The sequence below is a fragment of the Mobula hypostoma genome, chromosome 26 (genome assembly GCF_963921235.1).
Source record: "Mobula hypostoma chromosome 26, sMobHyp1.1, whole genome shotgun sequence".
Lineage (NCBI taxonomy): Eukaryota > Metazoa > Chordata > Chondrichthyes > Myliobatiformes > Myliobatidae > Mobula > Mobula hypostoma.
Window position 1 is genome coordinate 31267956 of NC_086122.1, and position 22058 is coordinate 31290013.

General features: G+C 42.9%; 1 protein-coding gene across 1 annotated transcript in view; it reads right to left on the bottom strand.

Annotated features, from left to right (window-relative positions):
• The window catches only part of fndc5a (fibronectin type III domain containing 5a), a 54808-nt gene that overhangs the window by 22391 nt on the left and 10359 nt on the right, over positions 1 to 22058 (bottom strand). The window contains exons 2-3 of the mRNA XM_063033643.1: positions 11267 to 11359; positions 4774 to 4907 (exon numbers count right to left, since the gene is read on the bottom strand). Of these exons, the coding sequence (XP_062889713.1) occupies positions 4774 to 4907; positions 11267 to 11359 (227 nt within the window). The remainder of the gene's footprint in view (positions 1 to 4773; positions 4908 to 11266; positions 11360 to 22058) is intronic.

A 22058-nucleotide genomic window follows, 5' to 3' on the forward strand; every position in this document is an offset into this window, starting at 1 on the left:
TCTGAACTTCGCCCTGAAAATGCTGAACTGCTTCACTACAGATCATTTCCTCTAGTGATGCTCTTTGCAGACTTCCAATACTAGTCGTTAATTCAACATCTTATGTAAAATTATATTTTGTATTTTTACTGCATACATCTGTCACTTGTCAATGACAAGTTTATTGTCATTTAATTACATACATGTATATAACATATATGAGGGGTGATTGATAAGTTCGTGGCCTAAGGAGGGAGGAGAAGATGGCGGCGTGACGCAGCGCGCGCGGCCGTTCCGAATTGATATCGATATGTGTTAACTAGGGGGCCGTGCACAATCCTGATTTGACGAAGACAGCCGTGAGAAGCACGGAGGAACACCTGGAGAAACTTCTGAAATGCCTGCTTCACTGCCGCTGCGAAGAGGAAAGGAACTTTAACAAAGGTGAAGGTCTCGCTCTAAGTAAGAACAAGAATTAGATTGTAAACAAGGTGGGACAGGGTAAACCTGATTGGATGAGGACTAACCAATCAGGAGGGACGGACGGTGGGCGTATAAATACCACCAGATTAGGCATGCCCAGGCATTATCTCTGATGAAGATGACAGAGTTTGTCATCCAAACGTCAGTTATAATCGATACCTGAAAGCCCGAGAGGAATTTATTCATAATGATATAACTGTCAAACAGACCAAGAAATGACAAACTTCAGTTATGCAGTAGGACCAAGAAACTTAGAAAGATAAGCATTGTTCTAAATTGTAAACAGTTGTGTTAAGGGTAAATGAGGTAAAGGTGTATTGAACTGTGCAGGGATTGGAGTAACTAGTGGATCCAGCGACACAATGAATTACAAACAGAAGAAAATCTGCAGATGCTGGAAATCCGAGCAACACACACAAAATGCTGGAGGGACTCAGCAGGTCAGGCAGTATGTATAGACACAATGAATTGATCTGATCTGCAGCATTCTCCCTGAAAGCAGTTTCAATAGGTACCTTCTGAGGGGGATTTGAGAAATAATAAAAGGAAAGCATACAAAACTTTGTGTTGGGACTTCTCTGTTTTAGTACTTCGTCGCTCTTAATTCGATTGTCGCAGAAAAGCAGCATTCATCATCAGTAACCCCCACCACCCAGGACACGCACTCTTCTCATTGCCGCCATCAGGAAGAAGGTCCAAGAGTCTCAGAACTCACACCACCAGGTTCAAGAACAGTTACTATCCCTCAACCATCAGGCTCTTGAACCAAAAGGGATAACTTCACTCAACTTCACTTGCTCCATCATTGAAATGTGTCCCACAACCTCCCTTCGTCTCATATTCTCGATATTTATTGATTATCTATTTTTTTTTGCACTCTGGTTGAACGGTCTTTGATTCTGTTATGATTATTATTCGATAGATTTATTGAGTATGCCCACAAGAAAATGAATTGCAGGGTTGTATAGGGTGATATATATATATATATATATATATATATATATATATATATATATACACACACTTTGATAATAAATTTACTTTGAACTTTGAACTATTTATTTATTGGCCACAGCAAGGAATTGGCTCTTCTGGCCATTTGAGTAACACTGTCTAGCAATCCCACAATTTACCTGGCCTGATCACAGGACAATTTACAATGACCAATTAACCTCATCTCCAACCAGTACGTCTTCGGACTGTGGGAGGAAACTGGAGCACCCAGAGGAAACCCACACGATCTCGGTGAGAACGTGCAAACTCCTTAGAGACAGCGGCGGGAATTGAACCCAGGTCGCTGGTACTGTAAAGTGTTGTGCTCACCACTACGCTACCACGCCACCCCAAATTAACTTGTCAATACTTAATGAGTGACCGTTAGATTGACAACTCATCTCAAATGGAGGTTAAAATTTCTGTGGGTTGGAACAGTATTTCTGGCAAATAGTTTTTACTCTTCACTGGCTAACAACTAACTTCCAGTTCTTTTCTGCATAAAGTAAATTCCAAAAAATCATTTGAAATAGAAGACTGTGATTATTTTAATCACATGACAATCTCCACAGTGTTTTTGATGGATCTAAGAATTGGGATTACTAAGCAATACAAGTTGCTTGTCAATACTTCTTTATACATTTAATGACACTTTATTAGGTCCATCTGCTCAAATCGGCCAATCATGTGGCAGCAACTCAATGCATAAAAGCACGCAGACACAGTCAAGGCATAGTTGTTGGTCAGACTGAACTTTGGAATGGTGAAGAAATGTAACTTTGACGTTGAATGATTTTTGGTGCCAGACACAGTGGTTTGAGTATCTCTGAACGGCTGGGATCTCCTAGGATTTTCATGCACTACAGTCTCTAGAGTTTACGGAGAATGGTGCGAAAAACCAAAAATAAAACCCACTGAGCAACTGTTCTGTGGGTGAAAATGCCTCGGTAATGAGAGAGGTCAGAGGAGAAAGGTCAGATTGGATCAAGCTGACAGAGAGGCAACAGTAACTCAAATAATCAGGCATTACAATAATGATGTGCAGGATAGCATTTCTAAACGCACAGCATGTTGAACCTTGAAATGGATGGGCTTTTCTCCATAGGATGAGCTCACTTCCGGTCACCTCACTACAGGAAGGATGCGAACACTATAGAAAGGGTGTAGAGAAGATTTACAAGGATGTTGCCTGGATTGGGGAGCATGCCCTATGAGAATAGGTTGAGTGAACTCGGCCTTTTCTCTTTGGAATGGTGGAGGATGAGAGGTGACCTGATAGAGGTGTATAAGATGATAAGAGGCATTGATCGTGTGGATAGTCAGAGGCTGAAATGGCTAACACAAGAGGGCAGAATCTTAAGGTGCCTGGAAGTAGGTACAGAGGAGATGTCAAAGGTAAGTTTTTTTATGCAGCGAGTGGTGAGTGTGTGGCATGGGATGCTGGTGACGGTGGTGGAGGTGGATACAATAGGGTCTTTAAAGAGGCTCCTGGATAGGTACATGAAGCTTGGAAAAATAGAGGGCTATGGGTAACCCGTGGTAATTTCTAAAGTAAGTACATGTTTGGCACAGCATTGTGGGCTGAAGGGCCTGTATTGTGTTGTAGGTTTTCTATGTTTCTATGCTTCTATTGCAGCAGCAGAAGACCATACCGTATTCCACTTCTGTACTTAACAGATTGGCCACTCAGTGTATATTATAACTACACATTAAAATGATAAATGTTACTAGCTATTGTGGTTACACGATTTGTTTCACAGCTGTACTATTGGTTTAAAAGTTATATTGCTACATACAGTACAGGCACTGAAGGAGGGAAGTGATGGCAGCAAATACAAGAGATTCTCCAGTTGCTGGAAATCACGTACAAAACGCTGGGGGCACTCGGCAGGTCAGGCAGCCTCTGTGGAAGTGAATAAACTGTTGACCTTACGGAGCAAGACCCCTCATCAGGACTGGAAAGGAAGGGGGAAGATGCCAGAATGAAAAGGTGTGGGGAGTGAGGGAGGACTACCTAGAAGGTGCTGTCTGTAAGGAGTTTGTATGTTCTCCCCGTGATTGTGCGGGTTTCTTCCGGGTGCTCCAGTTTCCTCCCACAGTCCAAAAGATTGGTAGGTTAATTGTTGGGTTAAGAACTTTATTGACATTTATTCCTTTAGCTTTTTTTCTCTGAATCCATCGAGTGTTTTGTGTCTTCGGTAGAAAAATAGTGCACCCTGCCATACTGCTTGTCGTGATCCTTGAGGCATTTTTATTGAGTATACAAGTGGGCTTGATGCCAAAGAGATTCGTGTTCTGGTTTTATACACGCCTATCCAAGAGTAGGAGCTGAATAGCATGTCTGCTTTTCCTGCAGCCACCACTCTTGGCAATGAAACATCAGATTTCTTTTAGAAAACATCATGTGGAGAGCCAAGAAGAGTTTGAATCCTCTCCTGACTCTGGTCACTGTATCGAGCGGTTGGCAAAGACAAACACGTACTGTTGGTTTACAAAAATAAATTGACTAAAACTGGTACTTTAACAACAGAAGTGTCTTTCTAAAAATTGAAGTTATGATGCAGTTAAATCCAAGATACTTCCAACTCAACAATTATAACACTATAAGCCATAGGAGCAGAATTAGGCCATTCAGCCCATCAAGTCTGCTCTGCCGTTCGATTGTGGCTGAATTATTTTCCCCATTCTCCTGTCTTCGCTGTAATCTTTGATACCCTTACTAATCCAGGACCTCTCACCCTCCACTTTAAATGAACCCAATGCCTTATTCTCAAAGGCCTCGATAGAGAGGGTGTGGAGAGGATGTTTCCCATGGTGGGAGAGTCAAGGACCAGAGGGCATGGCCTCGGAATAGAGGGGCGTCCTTTTAGAACAGAGATGAGGAGGAATTTCTTTAGCCAGCGAGCGGTCAGTCTGTGGAATTTGTTGCCACAGGCAGCTGTGGTTTTATGTATATTTACGGCAGAGCTTGATAGATTCTTGTTTGGTCAAGACGTGAAGGGATACAGGGAGAACACAGGAGATTGGTGCAGATAGGAAAAATGAATCAGCAATGATGAAATGGGAGAGCAGATTTGATGGGACAAATAGCCTAATTCTGCTCCTATATCTTATGGTTTTATGGGTTTAAGTATACCCAAAAGCTTCTTGACTCATCAGTCAATGAGTGGCTATATGCGCAAATCGTTACAATTTTATCTTTTAGCTTCTTCCCTATACATTTATTTAATCCTATTATATACTAATATGGTTTGATTTGTTTCAATGTAAACCAGGATTTAAATATAAACACTTAAAATGGCAGCCACTTCCTCCTACCTTGCTGCGTAACAGCCCTCCCGTCGGGTGCTCTGGAGTGCTGTATTCTGAAGAACTCTTGGCTTTGTCCTTATTGTTGTTAGGTTCGTTGTCTTTGATGATATCATATTGCCTACAAAACAGAGCTATGACACCTGGCAAAATAGAAGAGAAGAGTCAATTGTCAATCTGAACTTAGGATGTAGAAAGAAGGAAGAGCACACAAAGCAAACACTATCTCACATCAATTGCATTCCGTCAGCGGAATTCTTTAGCATCTACGAACACAGAGTCAGTCGTTCTGATTGCTCTTTGGTACCCAGAGGAGAGGGCACTTATGGATTAATAGATTTTATTGATTCAAAGAATTCAGATTCAGATTTCTTTATGGGCATTGAACCCATGAACACTACCTCTCTACTTTTTTTGCACTCTGTTTGATCTTTCATCGATCCTCTTATGCTAACTATTCTATAGATTCGTTGAGTATGCCCAACAGAAAAAATAAATCTCAGGATTGTATGTGCTGACATACAAACCCAGAACATAGAAAATAGAAATCTACAGCACATTACAGGCCCTTCGGCCCACAATGTTGTGCCAACTCTGTAACCTACTCTAGAAACTGTCTAGAATTTCCCTAGCACATAGCCCTCTATCTTTCTAAGCTCTTAAAAGACCCCATTGTACCTATGTACTTTCATAATAAAATTGACTTTGAACTTTGAACTTTATATATACACACTTCTTACTGTAATTCAGTTTTTATCACTGTGTACAACAACAAATTTCACGACATATGCCAGCGATATTAAACCTGATTCTGATATTAGTACCATATGAGAAAGAGCTGTCTGGCCTGTAGAGTGTGGAGATGTTATGATTCAGGAGTCAAGAATGAGGTGCAAGTGTTGTTATTGGATGTTCATCAACGTGGATATAGCAGCAACCAACTCAACCTACTGTAAGGAAGAAAGAAAGCGAAGGGAGAGAACAAAGAAAGAGCAAAGAACAAAGAAATTGTGGCCGTCTTATAATAGCTCGAGGTAGAGTCATTCTGTTGATAAGAAGCAAACTATGAGGTGGCTGGATTCCATGGTGTGACCCAGGCTGCAGAGAAACTACAGGAAGCATGAAGAAAGCACAGCAGTGCCTCTACTTCCTTAGGAGTTGTCAAAGATTCGGCATGACATCTAACAGACTTTGACAAACTTCTATAGATGTGTGATGGAGAGTATCTGGACCGGCTGCATCACAGCCTGGTATGCAAACACCAATGCCCATGAATGGGAAATCCTACAGAGTAGTGGATGTGGCCCAGTCCGTCATGGGTAAAGCCCTCCCCACCACTGAGGACACTGTCACAGCAAGGCAGCATCCATCATCAGGGACCCCTACCACCTAGGATGTGCTCTCTTCTCGCTGCTGCCATTAGGAAGAAGGCACAGGAGCTTCAGGACTTGTGCCACCAAGTTCAGAAACAGTTACTACCCCTCAACCATCAGGCTCTTGAACCAAAGGGGATAACTTCACTCAACTTCACTTGCCCCATCACTGAGATGTTCCCACAATCAATGGACTCACTTTTAAGGACTCTTCATCTCGTGTTCTCGATACTAATTGCTTATTTATTTATTATTATTATTTCTTTCATTTTGTATTTGCACTGTTTGTTGTCTTTTCACGCCAGTTGAACGCCCAAGTTGGGCAGTCTTTCACTGATTCTTTTATGGCTATTATTCTATAGATTTATTGAGTATGCCCACAAGAAAATGAATCACAGGGCTGTATATGGTGACACGTGTACTTTGATAATAAATTTACTTTGAACTTTGTAGAAATATGGAAACAGCTGAACTACTCTTACAGAAAATTTACTGAACAAGCACAGACAAACAGGTAATGATATAAACCTATAAGCAAGCATTAAAAAAACTAACAATTCAGGCTCTATCTGACAGGGGGGCCCACAGTAGTGTAGCAGTTAGCGTGATGCTGTTGTAGCTCAGGGCATCGGCATTCAGAGTTCAATTCTGGTGTCGTCTGTAAGGAGTTTGTATGTTCTCCCTGTGGAATATGTGGGCTTTCTCCGGGTGCTCCAGTTTCCTCCGACAGTCCAGAGACGTACAGGTCAGTAGGTTAATTGGTCATTGTAAATTGTCCTATGGTTCGGCTAAAGATAAGTAGGCATGTTACTGGACGGTGTGGCTCATTGGCCCAGAAGGGTCTGACCGCACAGTATCTATAAATAAAAGACTCCAAAATAAAGCCCAAGTCCTCTTCTTAGCTTATCCTTTTGCAGGTTTTGGCAGGGTTAGTGCTCATTCAAGTGCTTGCTAAATGCAGAAGTCTTTCTGCGTCCAACCTCCCTTAAGCATCGATTTCAGACTTCCTCGCCTTTTGGATAAAAAAAATACTCAACATTCCCTGCCATTACTTTCTTTAAATCTAAGCAACCTTGATTTTGGCCTCACCATTAAGGCAAATAAAATTAATCCTATTCACTCTATTTTAACCCCTCATAATTTTATACACTTCGATTAAACCTTCCCTCAGCCTCCTCAGTTCTTAAAAACAATTGCCTTTTGCAATTTTTTTCTTTAAAAAATTTTTTTTTGAAATCCTCCTGTCCAAGTAGCAATCTTAGTACCTTTCATTGCCCCTTTCCTCGACTAATCATCAGTGTTGCCTCTCATTTGGTTTTTGCAACTGCGCAGACCAACCCTTGCCCTGAGCAGGACATTTTTGGGTTTTATGTGAAGGTTGAGGTGTGCTAATTGTTTGGCAGACTTCCCACTTTATAAAAATGTAACAGTAAGTAAGGTATTTAATTGGCCTTTTGGAGATCTTGAGATCATGAAAGTGGGTGACTAATGAACGCCCTGACCAAACGAAAAATTGCTTTGGCATGATCATATAAAAGATACAGAAATGTTTCGTTCAGCTTTCATTCTGTTGTGATGTTAATCTTGTCTGGGTCGTACATTTTTATTATTTAAACAACAAATGTGACAACAAGGTTTCACTCCTAGATGAGCTCAAAAGTGCTTTATATTCATTTTGATCGTCAAAATGTGGAAGCACTTTCACAAAGTCCCACAGTCCCCGATGACCCTGTGATGTGAGTCTCTGAGGCCGACATGCGATCATCCTTTAGGAGGGTGAACTCACGCAGAGCATCCAGCCCAGAGAGGGTACCTACCGAGTATTAAAGACCACGCTCTTCAACTGACTTGTGCTTCACTGATATCTATAACCTAATGAATGTTGAAAGGCCTCGATAGAGTGGATGCAGAGAGGATGTTTCCTGTGGTGGAGGAGTCTAATACAAAAAGACACAGCCTCAGATTAGAGGGGTCTCCTTTTAGAACGGAGATGAGGAGGAATTTCTTTAGCCAGAGAGTGGTGAATCTGTGGAATTCATTGCCACAGGTGGCTGTGGAGGCCAAGTCATTGAGTAGATTTAAGACAGTTGATAGAGTTTTGATTAGTGAAGGCATGAAGGGATACAGGGAGAAGGCAGGAGTTTGGGGCTGAGGGGGAAAATGGATCAGCCATGATGAAATGGCAGAGCAGACTCGATGGGCCAACTGGCCTAATTCTGCTCCTATATCTTATGGGCTTATGGTCTAACTCCATGGCTCTCTCTGTGACTGTGACATGACACAGTTGGTCACCTGAGTCAGGTCTTTCAAAAATGGGACAATAACTCATTCTGATAGGAATATTCTGATGGGGCAGTTAGTCGGACAGTGTATACATATCTTGCAAACCCTTCAGTAGTTGCACAGACACCTGAAGAGCAGACTATCTGTTGGATGAAAGCGACCAACAACTCAGCTGGAGGCAGATGCCGAGTTTTTAAGCTCACCAGTGGGAGGTGGTGCTTTAGCACAGCTGGCCCACCACCTCGAGGGAGTCTTGATCATAAGCGGGCTGAAACTCTTGAAGACAGGTGGCAGATCAACTGATGATCCCACTGGTGATAGCACAGGACAGTTAACATCTTAGTCCACGTGTATTTTTTAACTGTAATTCCATTCAAACCCGTTAAATCGTTGGCAGAAAAGCATCTGGCCGGAGATCATTACTTAGTAAATTCAGCAGCTGTGACACCAACTCCTGCCCAAGGGTGTTGTGCTATACTGCAATGAAAAGCATTACTGTACTATACTTATTGAACAAAACACTGAAGTACTGGATCGATACTGGGATGGTGTTTGTGCAGAGCAATTTATTGCTGGGCATCTAGCAGATCAACTTTATTGAGAGGCAATAAGTTAAAATCTACACCTGAGCCATTAACTTCTGGAAAGGAACAGAAGAATTGGCTGAAACTCTCTAGTCCGACATCCTGTCGTTTTGATCTGTATTAAGTACTGATTCTAACCAAGATCTAAAATCGACTAGGATTCGTGGAGCTACAGTGGTATAGCGGTTAGCAGGATGCTAATACAGCTCAGAGCGTCAGAGTTTAGCGTTCAAATCTGGCGCCATCTGCAAGAGTTTTATGCGTCCTTCCCGTGGGTGTGTGGGTTTCCTCCAGATGCTCCGGTTTCCTCCCACATTCCAAAGATGTACTGGTTCCTAAGTTCAAATCACAAACAGGAGAAAATCTGCAGATGCTGGAAATCCAGAGCAACACACACAAAACGCTGGAGGAACTCAGCAGGCCAGGCATCATCTATGGAAAAAAGTACAGTCGACGTTTTGACCTGAAACATCAACTACTTTTTTCCATAGATGATGCCTGAGTTCCTCCAGCATTTTGTGTCTGTTGCTCTGTTTTGTAGGTTAATTGGTCATTGTAAGTTGTCCTGTGATTAGGCTAGGATTAAATAGGGTTGCTGGGCAGTGCCACTTGTTGAGACAGGAGGGCCTGTTCCACACTCTATCTCTTAATAAAATAAAATTTAAAAATCTGTACTAGTTTGTAGCTAATTATCTTTCCACTGTAATTTTTGCAATTTCAGCCCACAACGACCTCAGCCACGTGTTTCTGATGTGGAACCTTCAGGTTGTGGATAGTTCTTGTAACCCTTATGTAACCTGGTAGCCAGTTCTCTGGCTCGGAGGAAGCTAATGGGGGGCAATTTCCGTGGTTCAGATTTTCCATGGTACAGTACTGGACAGGTCCCAAGGGTGCTGGACTAGAGGGAGTCAACCTGTATTCAGATTGTCAAAATCGACAGGGCAACTGAAATGTCACATTATGACCCAGTGCAATTAAAGATGTGGATTGGGCAGTTGCTGAATTAGTAGAGGCACTATTAGGCTTAGCCTAGGTACTGTGAAAGCTTCTGAAACTGGGGAGACTAGTAGGAACAGGGAGGAGTTTAATGAGAAAGATACAGAAAGCAAAGAGCTGAACATCTTAGCATTCTCTTTTTGTTTGGATTTTGGAGAGGAGAATTCACTGGCCACAACCTTGTTGTGGTTGGAGGCTTGTGTGCTTCAATGACATGGAGAACTATGCTGGCTGGCATCAGGGCTTTCTGCTTTGTCTCTTGGTCGGGTCACCCATGTCAAACAGGTCAAAGGGTAGAGGCCAGACTAAGAGTGGTCCACCAGTTCTCCAGGTTCAGGGGCTCAGCTCAGACCTAACAACCCTGACTGGTCAAACAAAACTGTTACAGAACCAGCAATGAAGAATCCGCCTACATGTGTGTGTGACGGTATTCCTGAGTCTCCACCAGGGACTTGCATGACTGGCAGTAAACCGAGAGGAGGCTACTGACACAGTGAAGGAAGCCGTGGACACCGCCAAAGATGGAGGATCTTCATTGCTGCCCGAAATGGCAGCTGCACAAAATCACTGTGGGTGGCGGAGATCTGAGAGATGCTGGACTGATTCCAGTGTAAAATAACAATATTAATCTGGAGTGCTTGAGGAGCCTGAAGGATGAAGTCTGGGTTGGTGCAGAAAATAAGAAGAGGAAGTTGATTACGACATGGGAGTTTGGTAATGAGAACTTATAAAAAGTAAAATGTAGAAGTGATTAATTAATAAATCAGTTTTGGCAAAAGGAAGGCGGCAGGAATGAGAGAGAGAGAGAGGGATGGAGGGCATGTGGAACTGTGTACATTAATAAAAGAAATGTACTGGGTAGGATTACAAGTGAGATCTAAGTGGTGTAATTGACTTTATATAAACGATTAGCAAACTGATAAATCTGTGAGGTTCATTCACAGCTGGCAACAGGTTGGAAGCCCATGATCCAGATACACTCATATCCAATAATATTTTGGAACGGGGTAATAAATATATTAAATGTTGAATAAATTGGCTGTAAAATTGACTGCTGTATTCTTTAAGTACAAATAAAACGTTTCTGCATTTGAGATGTAAAGTGCCAACACTCTCACAGTGCCAGACTGAACAGCAGGCAATGCAAGTACAACGCAGTACCTGGCAGTACAACGCAGGACCTTGCAGTACACTGCAGTAGCTTGTGGTACAACACACGTACTTCCCAGAGAGCCAAGAGCACAGCAAGTGTGTAACATCACTCACCTGCCCACATGACCAGAACAACCACAATGATGATCATCTCGCCAGTCCGTAATTGTGTATATCGTCTCTGTAGCATCTTCGTTGTCACTTCATCTGCAAGACAGAGGTCAAACAACAAAACTGAGAGAGGCACAAGGTTACTTGTGTGAATCAACCACATGCCGTAGAATGACTAGAGATTTTGTTCATACCACTGCAAATCTCCATGAAAAAGCATTGCATAATAATAGCAGTATTCTTCTCAAAATCTGAATATACAGAGTGTATTCTCTGAGTATACAGAGATCTAAGATAGATTGAAGATTGTGACAGACAATTATAGACTGTTTCAGCTATAGAAAGAACTTTTAAATACTGCAGTTGCTATAAAATATACAATAAACTTCATGGTTTTGATGAATTTAGCAAATTCAGTATGTTTCCCCTTTCGCTAATATAATATTTGATTCATTTCCTAATTTCTTCTGCCCCTGCCTTTTTCCCCTTTGTCCCTCACCATCTGTTTCTGTGCCTTTGGCAACATCCGTTTCCAGGTTTGGCTGCACCCCACCCACAGAGAGGACTGAGGAGACGCTAGGAGGACTAAGTTGGCCAAATTTAGAAATGTTGATTTGGATTTCAGAGAGAGTGTGAGAGAATGTGTGTGTGTGTGTGTGTGTGTGTGTGTGTGTGTGTGTGTGTGTGTGTGTGTGTGTGTGTATGTGAGAGAGAGAGAGAGAGGGAGGTAGAGAGAGAGGGAGAGGGATAGAGTGTGACAGGGAGAGGGAGAGAGAGAGAAGGGGAGAGACAGTGAGAGAGAGAATGAGAGAGAGGGACAATGAAAGAGAGGGAGGGAGAAGGAGGGAGGGAGAGTAGGAAAATGCTGAGAATTTCAAAAAGGTATAATAGAGTTCGAACTTAAAGCAATATCTTTTACTGCCTGATATTTTAATTTGAATGTACGTGCATGAGATCAGGGATGAAGTACATGCCAGAAGGTTATTGTCCTTTTAATATTGCTCTGAGAATTGTTTTATTCCAAAAGAACCTGTAAAATTAATAAGACAAGGAAATAAACAGATGTTATTAAGAGGCAATCAGGAGAGAACTAGTTTAAAAGGGAATCATTCCTGTCATCAGGGCTTAGTTGCTTCTTGTTTACTCCAGTGCAGTGCCAGGAGGAGCAGATGTCACACTGATGGCTCCTATCACAACTGCCCTTCTCCACCTACAGCCTGAGGCATAGCCCAACATCACTGCCAGCAGCTTAGAAACATAGAAAACATAGAAAAAACCTACAGCACAATACAGGCCCTGTGGCCCACGATGCCGGGCCGAACATGTACTTATTTTAGAAATTACCTAGAGTTACGCATAACCCTCTATTTTTCTAAGCTCCATGTACCTATCCAGGAGCCTCTTAAAAGACCCTATCATATCTGTCTCCACCACTGTTGCCGGCACTCACCACCCTCTGCGTAAAAAATATGCCACTGACATCTCCTCTGTACCTACTTTCAAGCACCTTAAAACTGTGCCCTCTCCTGTTAGCCATTCCAGTCCTGGGAAAAAGCCTCTGACTATCCACATGATCAACTCCTCTCATCATCTTATACACCTCTATCAGGTCACCTCTCATCCTCCGTCGCTCCAAGGAGAAAAGGCCAAGTTCACTCAACCTATTCTCATAAGGCATGCTCCCCAATCCAGGCAACATCCTTGTAAATCTCCTCTACACCCTTTCTATAGTTTTCACATCCTTCCTATAGTGAGGTGTATGGGGTGTCAGGGAGGGGTAGCACCTCTGGTGGGGGAACATGTCGCATCCTTTTCAAGGCGGTTAATCCACCTTTGGTCCCCACCTGGCACTCAGCTCTCACCTGTGGCTCCCCGTAGCTGTTTGCATGCGACAGCGGCCACACCCCGGGCAACGGCTTCGACAAGCCGGCTAAACCAGGTGGGGGTAGCCGACGGGTCTCAAACCCTTGGTGAGATAGGGAGTTGTCTATCCCACCATGTGAAGACAGACTCCAGCGGATTAAGCAGATGAGACCAGCGGAAGGTCCAACGGTCAAGAAGGCGGTCTCTGCAAGCGTCGTGGAACGTGTAGAGCAGGACAAGACACAGAAGATGTCCTGGTCATCCACTGCGCCTAGTCCCATCTCCAGCCATCTTGACTCTGTCTTGCCACTGGATACAGATGGGAATTGGGAAGAGAGAGTGAGGCTGACGCTGCGCAACTCTCCCTCACTTAAATCCAAATCACGCGTTAGTCTCAACACCATAATGATGGTGTCGAGGTCCTCGTCGACGTTGATGATGGACGAACACATAGTGAGGTGACCAGAACTGAGCACTCAGTACTCCGAGTGGGGTCTGAGCAATGTCCTATAAAGCTGTAACATTACCTCTCAGCTCTTAAACTCAATCCCACAATTGATGAAGGCCAATGCACCATATTCCTTCTTAACCACACTGTTAACTTACACAACAGCTTTGAGTGTCCTATGGACTCGGACCCCAAGATCCCTCTGATTCTTCACACTGCCAAGAGTCTTATCATTAATACTATATTCTGTCATCATATTTGACCTACCAAAATGAACCACCTCACACTTATCTGGGTTGAACTCCATCTGCCACTTCTCAGCCCAGTTTTGCATCCTAACGATGTCCTGCTGTAACCTCTGACAGTCCACCACAGTATCCACAACATCCCCGACCTTTGCGTCATTGGCAAATTTACTAACCCATCCCTCCACTTCCTCATCCAGGTCATTTTAAAAATCAAAAGAGAAGGGGTCCCAGAACAGATCCCTGAGGCACACCACTGGTCACCAACCTCCATGTAGAACATGACCCATCCACAACCACACTTTGCCTTCTGTGGGCAAGCCTATTCTGGATATGCAAAGCAAGGTCCCCTTGGATCCCATGCCTCCTTACTTTCTCAATAAGCCTTGCATGGATACCTTATCAAATGCCTTGCTGAAATCCATATACACTACATCTACTGCTCTACCTTCATCAACATGTTTAGTCAAAAAATTCAGGCTCGTAAGGCACGACCTGCCTTTGACAAAGCCATGCTGACTATCTCTACTCATATGCCTCTCCAAATGTTCATAAATCCTGCCTCTCAGGATCTTCTCCATCAACTTACCAACCACTGAAGTAAGGCTCACAGGTCCATATTTTTCTGGGCTATCTCTACTCCCTTTCTTGAAAGGGAACAACATCCGCAACCCTCCAATCCTCCGGAACCTCTCCTGTCCCCATTGATGATGCATAGATCATCACCAGAGACTCAGCAATCTGCTCCCTCGCCTCGCATAGTAGCCTGGGGTACATCTCGTCCGGTCCCGGTGACTTATCCAACTTGATGCTTTCCAAAAGCTCCAGCACATCCTCTTTCTTAATATCCATATGCTCAAGCTTTTCAGACTGCTGTAACTCATCCCTACAATCACCAAGGTCCTTTTCCATAGTGAATACTGAAGCAAAGTATTCATTAAGTACCTCCGCTATCTCCTCCAGTTCCATACACACTTTTCCACTGTCACATTTGATTGGTCCTATTCTCTCACGTCTTATCCTCCTGCTCTTCACATACTTGTAGAATGCCTTGGGGTTTTCCTTTATCCTGCTTGCCAAGGCCTTCACGTGGCCCCTTCTGGCTCTCCTAATTTCATTCTTAAGCTCCTTCCTGCTAGCCTTATAATTTTATAGATCTGTATCATTACCTAGTTTTTTGAACCTTTCGTAAGCTTTTCTTTTCTTCTTGACTAAATTTTTAACAGCCTTTGTACACCTCGATTCCTGTACCCTACCATCCTTTCCCTGTTTCATTGGAAGAACGTCATGCAAAATATCCCCTGAACATTTGCGATATTTCTGCTGTACGTTTCCCTGAGAACATCTGTTCCCAACTTATACTTCCAAGTTCTTGCCTGATAGCTTCATATTTCCCCTTACTCCAATTAGGCGCTTTCCTAACTTGTCTGTTCCTATCCCTCTCCAATGCTATGGTAAAGGAGATAGAATTATGATCACTATCTCCAAAATGCTCTCCCACTGAGAGACCTGACACCTGACTAGGTTCATCTCCCAATACCAAATCAAGTACACCCTCTCCTCTTGTAGGCTTATCCACATATTGTGTCAGGAAACCTTCCTGAGCACACCTAACAAACTCCACCCCATCTAAACCGTTTGCTCTAGGGAGATGCCAATCAATATTTGGGAAATTAAAATCTCGCACTATGACAACCTTGCTATTATTATACCTTTCCAGAATCTGTCTCCTTTTCTGCTCCTTGATGTCCCTGTTACTCTTAGAAGTCTATAAAAAAACACCTTGAAGAGTTATTGACCCACTCTTGTTCCTAACTTCCACCCACAGAGACTTAGTAGACAACCCCTCCATGACTTCCTCCTTTTCTGCAGCCGTGACACTGTCTCTGATCAACAGTGCCATGCCCCCACCTCTTATGCCTCCCTCCCTGTCCTTTCTGAAACATCTAAAGCCTGGCACTCTAAGTCACCATTCCTGCCCCTGAGCCATCCAAGACTCTGTAATGACCACAACATCACAGCTCCAGGTACTGATCCAGGCTCTAAGCTCATCCATCTTGTTCATGACGCTTCTGAGGCCTCAACGAATCCACCCACCATGACTTCAGATGAGGATCAGGTTATAAGGTATGGTGGATTCATCTTTGGCCTCTTGTTCAGGCTGTGTTGACTATCTGCTCCAGAACCTGGTGTACAGCCAGCCACACTTCCTTGGCTTTCACAATGCTGCAAAGCCAGGGAGAATGGTTAGGATATGAAAGAAAGCTTACAGCTATAAATTTGTGTCCGCTAGAGTTTTAGGTGTTCCTTTAACTATGGCATATTTGTAAGTAAATAAGACACCAGTTCTTGAATCAAACCTCACAACCCTAATCCCACCTCAGCAATGGAACATTACAGACCACCTCTTACTCCACCATGGACTTGTGTCTTTTTTGTGTCAATTATTTTCCCCAAGCAGTAAGGGTGATCAACCCCTCCACCCACTAACCCACCCCTCCAATCACCATTACTTTATCATTTCCCGTCTGTCACCTTATCTACAGACGCTCCTGTGCCTAGCGTCACTTTACGGACATACAGTTAATCTATGTATGTAACCTATCTTATGTATTTCTATTTATTGTGTTTTTAATTATTACTGTGTTCTTTATCTTATTGTGTTGTTTTTGTGTTGCATCAGATCCAGAGTAACAATTATTTAATTCTTCTTTACACTTGTGTATTGGAATTTACATTAAACAACCTTGAATCCAAATCAGAATCAGGTTTAGTATCATCGGCATAGGTTGTGAAATTTTTTGACTTTGCGGCAGCAGTACAATGCAATACATAATATTAGAGAAAAAAACTGAATTACAGTAAGTATATATATACATAAAATAGTTACAATAAGTAAGTAGTGAAAAATGGAAATAAAAAATAGTGAGGCAGTGTTTATGGGTTCAAAATTCATTCAGAAATTGAATGGCAGAGAGGAAGAAGCTGTTCCTGAATCCTCAGTGTGTTCCTTGAATCTTGAAACTTTTTTTTTTGCAGTAATGGCTTGCTTCTGCATCGTCTTTTTTCCCTCTCTTTTCACAATCTCGTATAATATATCGGTGTAATTTATATTCTGTGTTATCTGTGCTAGTGTGCTTGTGAAGAGGCATGCAAGCCTCTCGTCAGGCAACAAAGACCCTGCTGGAGGAATTCAGTAGCTCAAGCAGCCTCTGTGGGAGGAAAAGAAGTGCTGACATTTTGGGTCAAAACCTTGCAGCGTATTTCCCTCTCACAGATGCCGCTCAATCCAGTCGTTCATCTGGCAGAACACTTGTTGCTCCAGCTCTCCCTTGTATCTTATTGTACCTGTATTTCAATGCTCTTATCTACATTCAGTAGCCACTTTTTTAGTACACTTGTTCATTAATGCAAATATCTAATGAGCCAATCACATGGCTACAACTCGATAAATAAAACCATGCTGTCATGGTCAAGAGTTTCGGCTGCTGTTTAGACCAAACATCAAAATGGGGAAGAAATGAGATCGAAGTGACTTTGACCGTGGAATGATTGTTGGTGCCAGATGGGGTGGCCTGAGTATCTCAGAAACTGCTGATCACCTGGGATTTTCACACACGACCAACTCTAGAGCTCATAGAGAATGGTGCAAAGGACAAAAAGGCATCTATTGGGCAGCAGTTCTGTGGGAGAAAATGCTTTGTTAGTGAGAGAGGTCAGAGGAGAATGGCCAGTCAAGCTGACAGGAAGGTGACAGTAACTCAAATTACCACACATTACAACAGTGGTGTGCAGAATAGCATCTGTGAATGCACAACACATTGAACAAGAGGTACCTAATAACATGGCCACTGATTGAATATGACAAAATCTCAATATGCATGATGGTATCAGAATGATTTCACATGTAAGAATATAAAAAAACAAGGTTTGATGATGATAGGATTTGAAAAGGATGTAATTCTGAGTCTTTATAAGGTACTGGTGAGGCCTCATTTGGAGTACTGTGAGCAGTTTTGGGCCCCCTTATCGAAGAAAGAATGTGCTGACATTGGAGAAGGTTCACAAAAATGACTCAAAAGAAAGGTTTATCATATGAGGAGTGTCTGATAGCTCTGAGCTTGTACTTGCTGGAATTTAGAAGAATGAGGAGTAATTTCATTGAAACCTATCAAATGTTGAAAGGCCTAGATAAAGTGACTGTGTAGAGGATGTCTCCTACAGCGGGAGAGTCTAAGACCAGAGGGCACAACCTCAGAATAGATAGACGTCCATTTAGAACTTCAGCCAGTGGATGGCGAACCTGTGGATTTCGTTGCCACAGGCAGCTGTGGAGAGCAGGTCATTGGGTATATTTAAGGCGGAGGTTGATAGATTCTTGATTAGTCAGGGCATGAAGGGATACAGGGAGAAGGCAGGAGTATGGGCTTGGGAGGGAAATGGATGAGCCATAATGAAATAGTGGAGCAGACTCAATGGGCTTAATGGCCTAATTCTGCTCCTATGTTTTATGGTCTTGGGTATCTACTCATTAGCTTTCATCAGCCTATTATAAAGAGCACATCCTTCTTCCAAAACCTCCTGGTACCTAGAGATGCTTATAATTAGAATTGACAAGCACAAGACTGGCACACAGACCACCTGCCAATACACAATTGGTATCAAGGACTGTCAACACATATCTGCTCAGAAAGAAAAGATATTTTTGCTGCATCTGCTGATTGTTGGCTGTGTCCACAGGCCCTTAGGATTCTGTTTCCAACATTTTCCTGGGTGCAAAAGGGAGTAAATAAATTTACGTGGACAGTTGCAATTAAACACAAAAAAAATCAAAGACCAGGGTCATGTGTAACCTAAACGTATGAAATATACTCATTACAGCACAAAATTTTCACTGTAACTTGGGACATGTGCCAATACTAAACTAATTTCATATCCAATTCCCCTCCAAGAGGACTACAACCTTGTGGTTAGGCTTGGAGGCTCGCGTTCCTCAATGATGCAGAGAGCTATGTTGGCTGGGGTCAGGGTTTTATATCTTGGCTCTTGGTAGGGTCACCCATGCCAAACAGGTCAAGGGTAGAGGCCAGACTAAGAGTGGTCCACCAGTCCTCCAGGTTCGGGGGTTAAACTCAGGGCTAACAACCCTGACTGGTCAAACAAAACTGTTACAGAAACAGCAATGAAGAATCCTTCTAGATCTGAGTGTGACGATATTCCTGAGTCTCCAGCCGGGACTTGTATGACTTGTAGTAAAAACTGAGAGGACGCTACCAATATAATGAAGGAAGCCTTGAACTCTACCAGAGATGGAGGACTTTAATTGCTGCCCTAAATGCTGGTGGCATTGCTGGTAGTAAAAAAAATCCAATCCCAATAAACAAACGATAAGGGTTTTTGTTCAGGCGGCAAGGATCACCAAGTGGCTCGGACCCAGATATTCTTTCTAGATAGGTGGAGATATCCGATTGATTATGAAACACCCCCACCCTATGTGGAAGGGTTGGAATAGTTCTTTATGAGGGACAATACTCTTGAAGCTCAGAAGAAGCAATGCAACAGACTTTTAACATCGTAAATCAGCGAGTTGTTTGTTATGTCTCCCCTCTTGCTGTGAAACAGAGACACCACTTTCTCCCTTATTAGGGAGAGAGAGAGAGCCTGTGGTATGTCGAATTACTGGGTGAATAAGTAGTCTTTGGGTTACTGCAAGTCTGTGTCTTTATTGATGCTTTGCTGCACGCTTAAGTTCTCAGAGGGGGGCGCTGATGCTTTTTTTGCTGGTGGGGGGATCATTGCTTTGCTACTCCTTATGCGTTGGGGGGGAGCTGGGGGGTACTTTGGGGTTCTAACATTTAACTGTCATTCATTCTTTGGGGCACTCCTCTGTTTTCATGGATGTTTGCGAAGAAAAAGAATTTCAGGATGTATATTGTATACATTTCTCTGACATTAAACATACCTTTGAAACCTTTGAAGTACAGGATAGTATTGAGAACCTGCAGGCATGGAATACTGCAATAAGAGGCCATAAAATGTAGATTATTTGGCTCTGAGACCTTTCACAAGCTTTAAAAAATGGAAGCTTTATAGAGAACTAAAACTCTTCTCTTCAGACAGATTGGAAGAATATTTTAATTCAGAGCAATTATAGATAGCAGAGAGCTATAACTTAGGAACAAGGAATTAAAGAACTGAAGAGACAGTTTGTGCCTATGTCACCATAAATTATTATGCGCTGGGTTGTATGACTTGGCGACTTGCCACCCATATGTATTTGTGCTGAACAGGTTCTCGGGTTATTGAAACTTTGGAAATTTTTAAAAAGCAGGTTCGCAATGGACCCCTATCGTTAACCAAGGAATCCATGGATCTTGGGTTGGGAACCCCTGCACTAAAGGATAGATTTGCAGTTTAAATGATGAACGGATTCAGTTAAAAACGATCTAGTGCTTTCCTGGCATATTTGATAAAGAAAATCTTCTCGGGCTTCCAGCTGGGTACAGGTATCAATATAACCAACATTTCAATAACAAACTCTGCCATCTTCATCAGGAATGATGCCCGGGCACGTCTAGTTATACCCCCATCGTCCGTCCCTCCTGATTGGTTAGTCCTCATCCAATCGGGTTTCCGCTGTCCAACCTTGTTTATAATTCCAGTTCTTACTTAAAGTGAGACCTTCATCTTTGTTAACATTTTTTCCCTCTAGTTTTATCACAGCGGCTTCCTTTACCAGGTAGCCTCGAAAGCCATTGGGGCAGCGCAGTAGTTTTGTGCCATCAAAGTCAATCCTATGGCCGTTGCAAACACAATATTCTGCTACCGCTGATTTCTCCAGGTAAACCAAACAGATACGCTTCCTGAGCTCCTTGATGCGGGTTTTTATCATGCGTTTTGCCTGGCTGATGTACGCTGCCCCGCATTCGCTCAGGCCAACCTGAGTCCAAGCTCAATGTTTGACTCACATAAGCTGTGATTTGAGCTTCCTTATGGGTTTATGGATGGTGTTAATCTGGTATTTCTGCAGGATCCTGGCGATCCTTCTATGAATAGTGGAAATATAGGGAAGATAGGTGGCAGCAACAGGTTCCTCCTCATGGTGTTTCTTGGTTTTCTCCTCGGCCATTTTAAGGGCCCAAATGATTTCCTTCACCTTGTAGCCATGCTGTAGGAACATCGTGCGTAATGGTCTTACTTCCTCGGGGAGACTCTCCGGGTCCGAAGTAGTTTTCACACTGTTAATCAAACCCTGTGAAAACTGGGATTCAGGTCGGCTTGCATTTATGGGATTCCCTGTGAATGCGAAGAAGTGTATATCAGCCAGACGGGATGCACGGTGGAAACTCGCATCAAGGAGTACAGGAGGTGTATCCATTTGGGTTACCCGGAGAAATCGGCAGTGCAGAACACTGCATTCGCAATGGCCATAAGATTGACTTCGATAGCATAAAACTATTGTGCTGTGCTAGTGGCTTTTGGGACCACTTAGGAAAAGAAGCCTTTGTAATAAAACTAGAGGAAAAGACTTTTAACAAAGACAAAGGTCTCGCTCTAAGTAAGAACTGGAATTCAATTGTAAACAAGGTGGGTGAGTGGGAACCAAATTGGATGAGGATTAACCAATCAGGAGGGATGGACGATGGGGGTATAAATACCACCGGACTAGACATGCCCAGGCATAATCCCTGATGAAGATGGCAGAGTTTGTCATCGAAACACCTGTTATAATTGATACCCGTACCTGGCTGGAAGCCAGAGAAGAGTTTATTCAGATCCAGATAAATTTGTAAAACTGTAAGAGTCTCATGTTTGATGTGGCTTGAAAAGCTGTAACCTTGAACAAACAGCAACGAAAGATGCCAAGGAGTATCATCATCACGAGGCACAAGTGTGTCACAGTGAACCTGATATTTGGATGATGATTTAGGAGCCGGGCCAGGTTGTAAAGGTCAGGAGGTCGGCGCCGATTCAAGTGACAGGCAGGCTCAGCCTGCTGCTGTGCTCTGCGCTGAACTATGGGTTGGGGGATGGACTTTACTCGTGGACTTCAGTCCAGGACGATATTTGCTTGCGTTTATTGTTCGCATGATTTGTTTTTTTTCTGCACGTTGTGTGCTTGACCATCTTCTTTTTAATGTGTTCTTTTGGGTTTCTTTGTTTCATGGTGTCCTGTAAGGAGACAAATCCCAAGGTTGTATAATGTATACATACTTCAATAATAAATATACTTTGAACT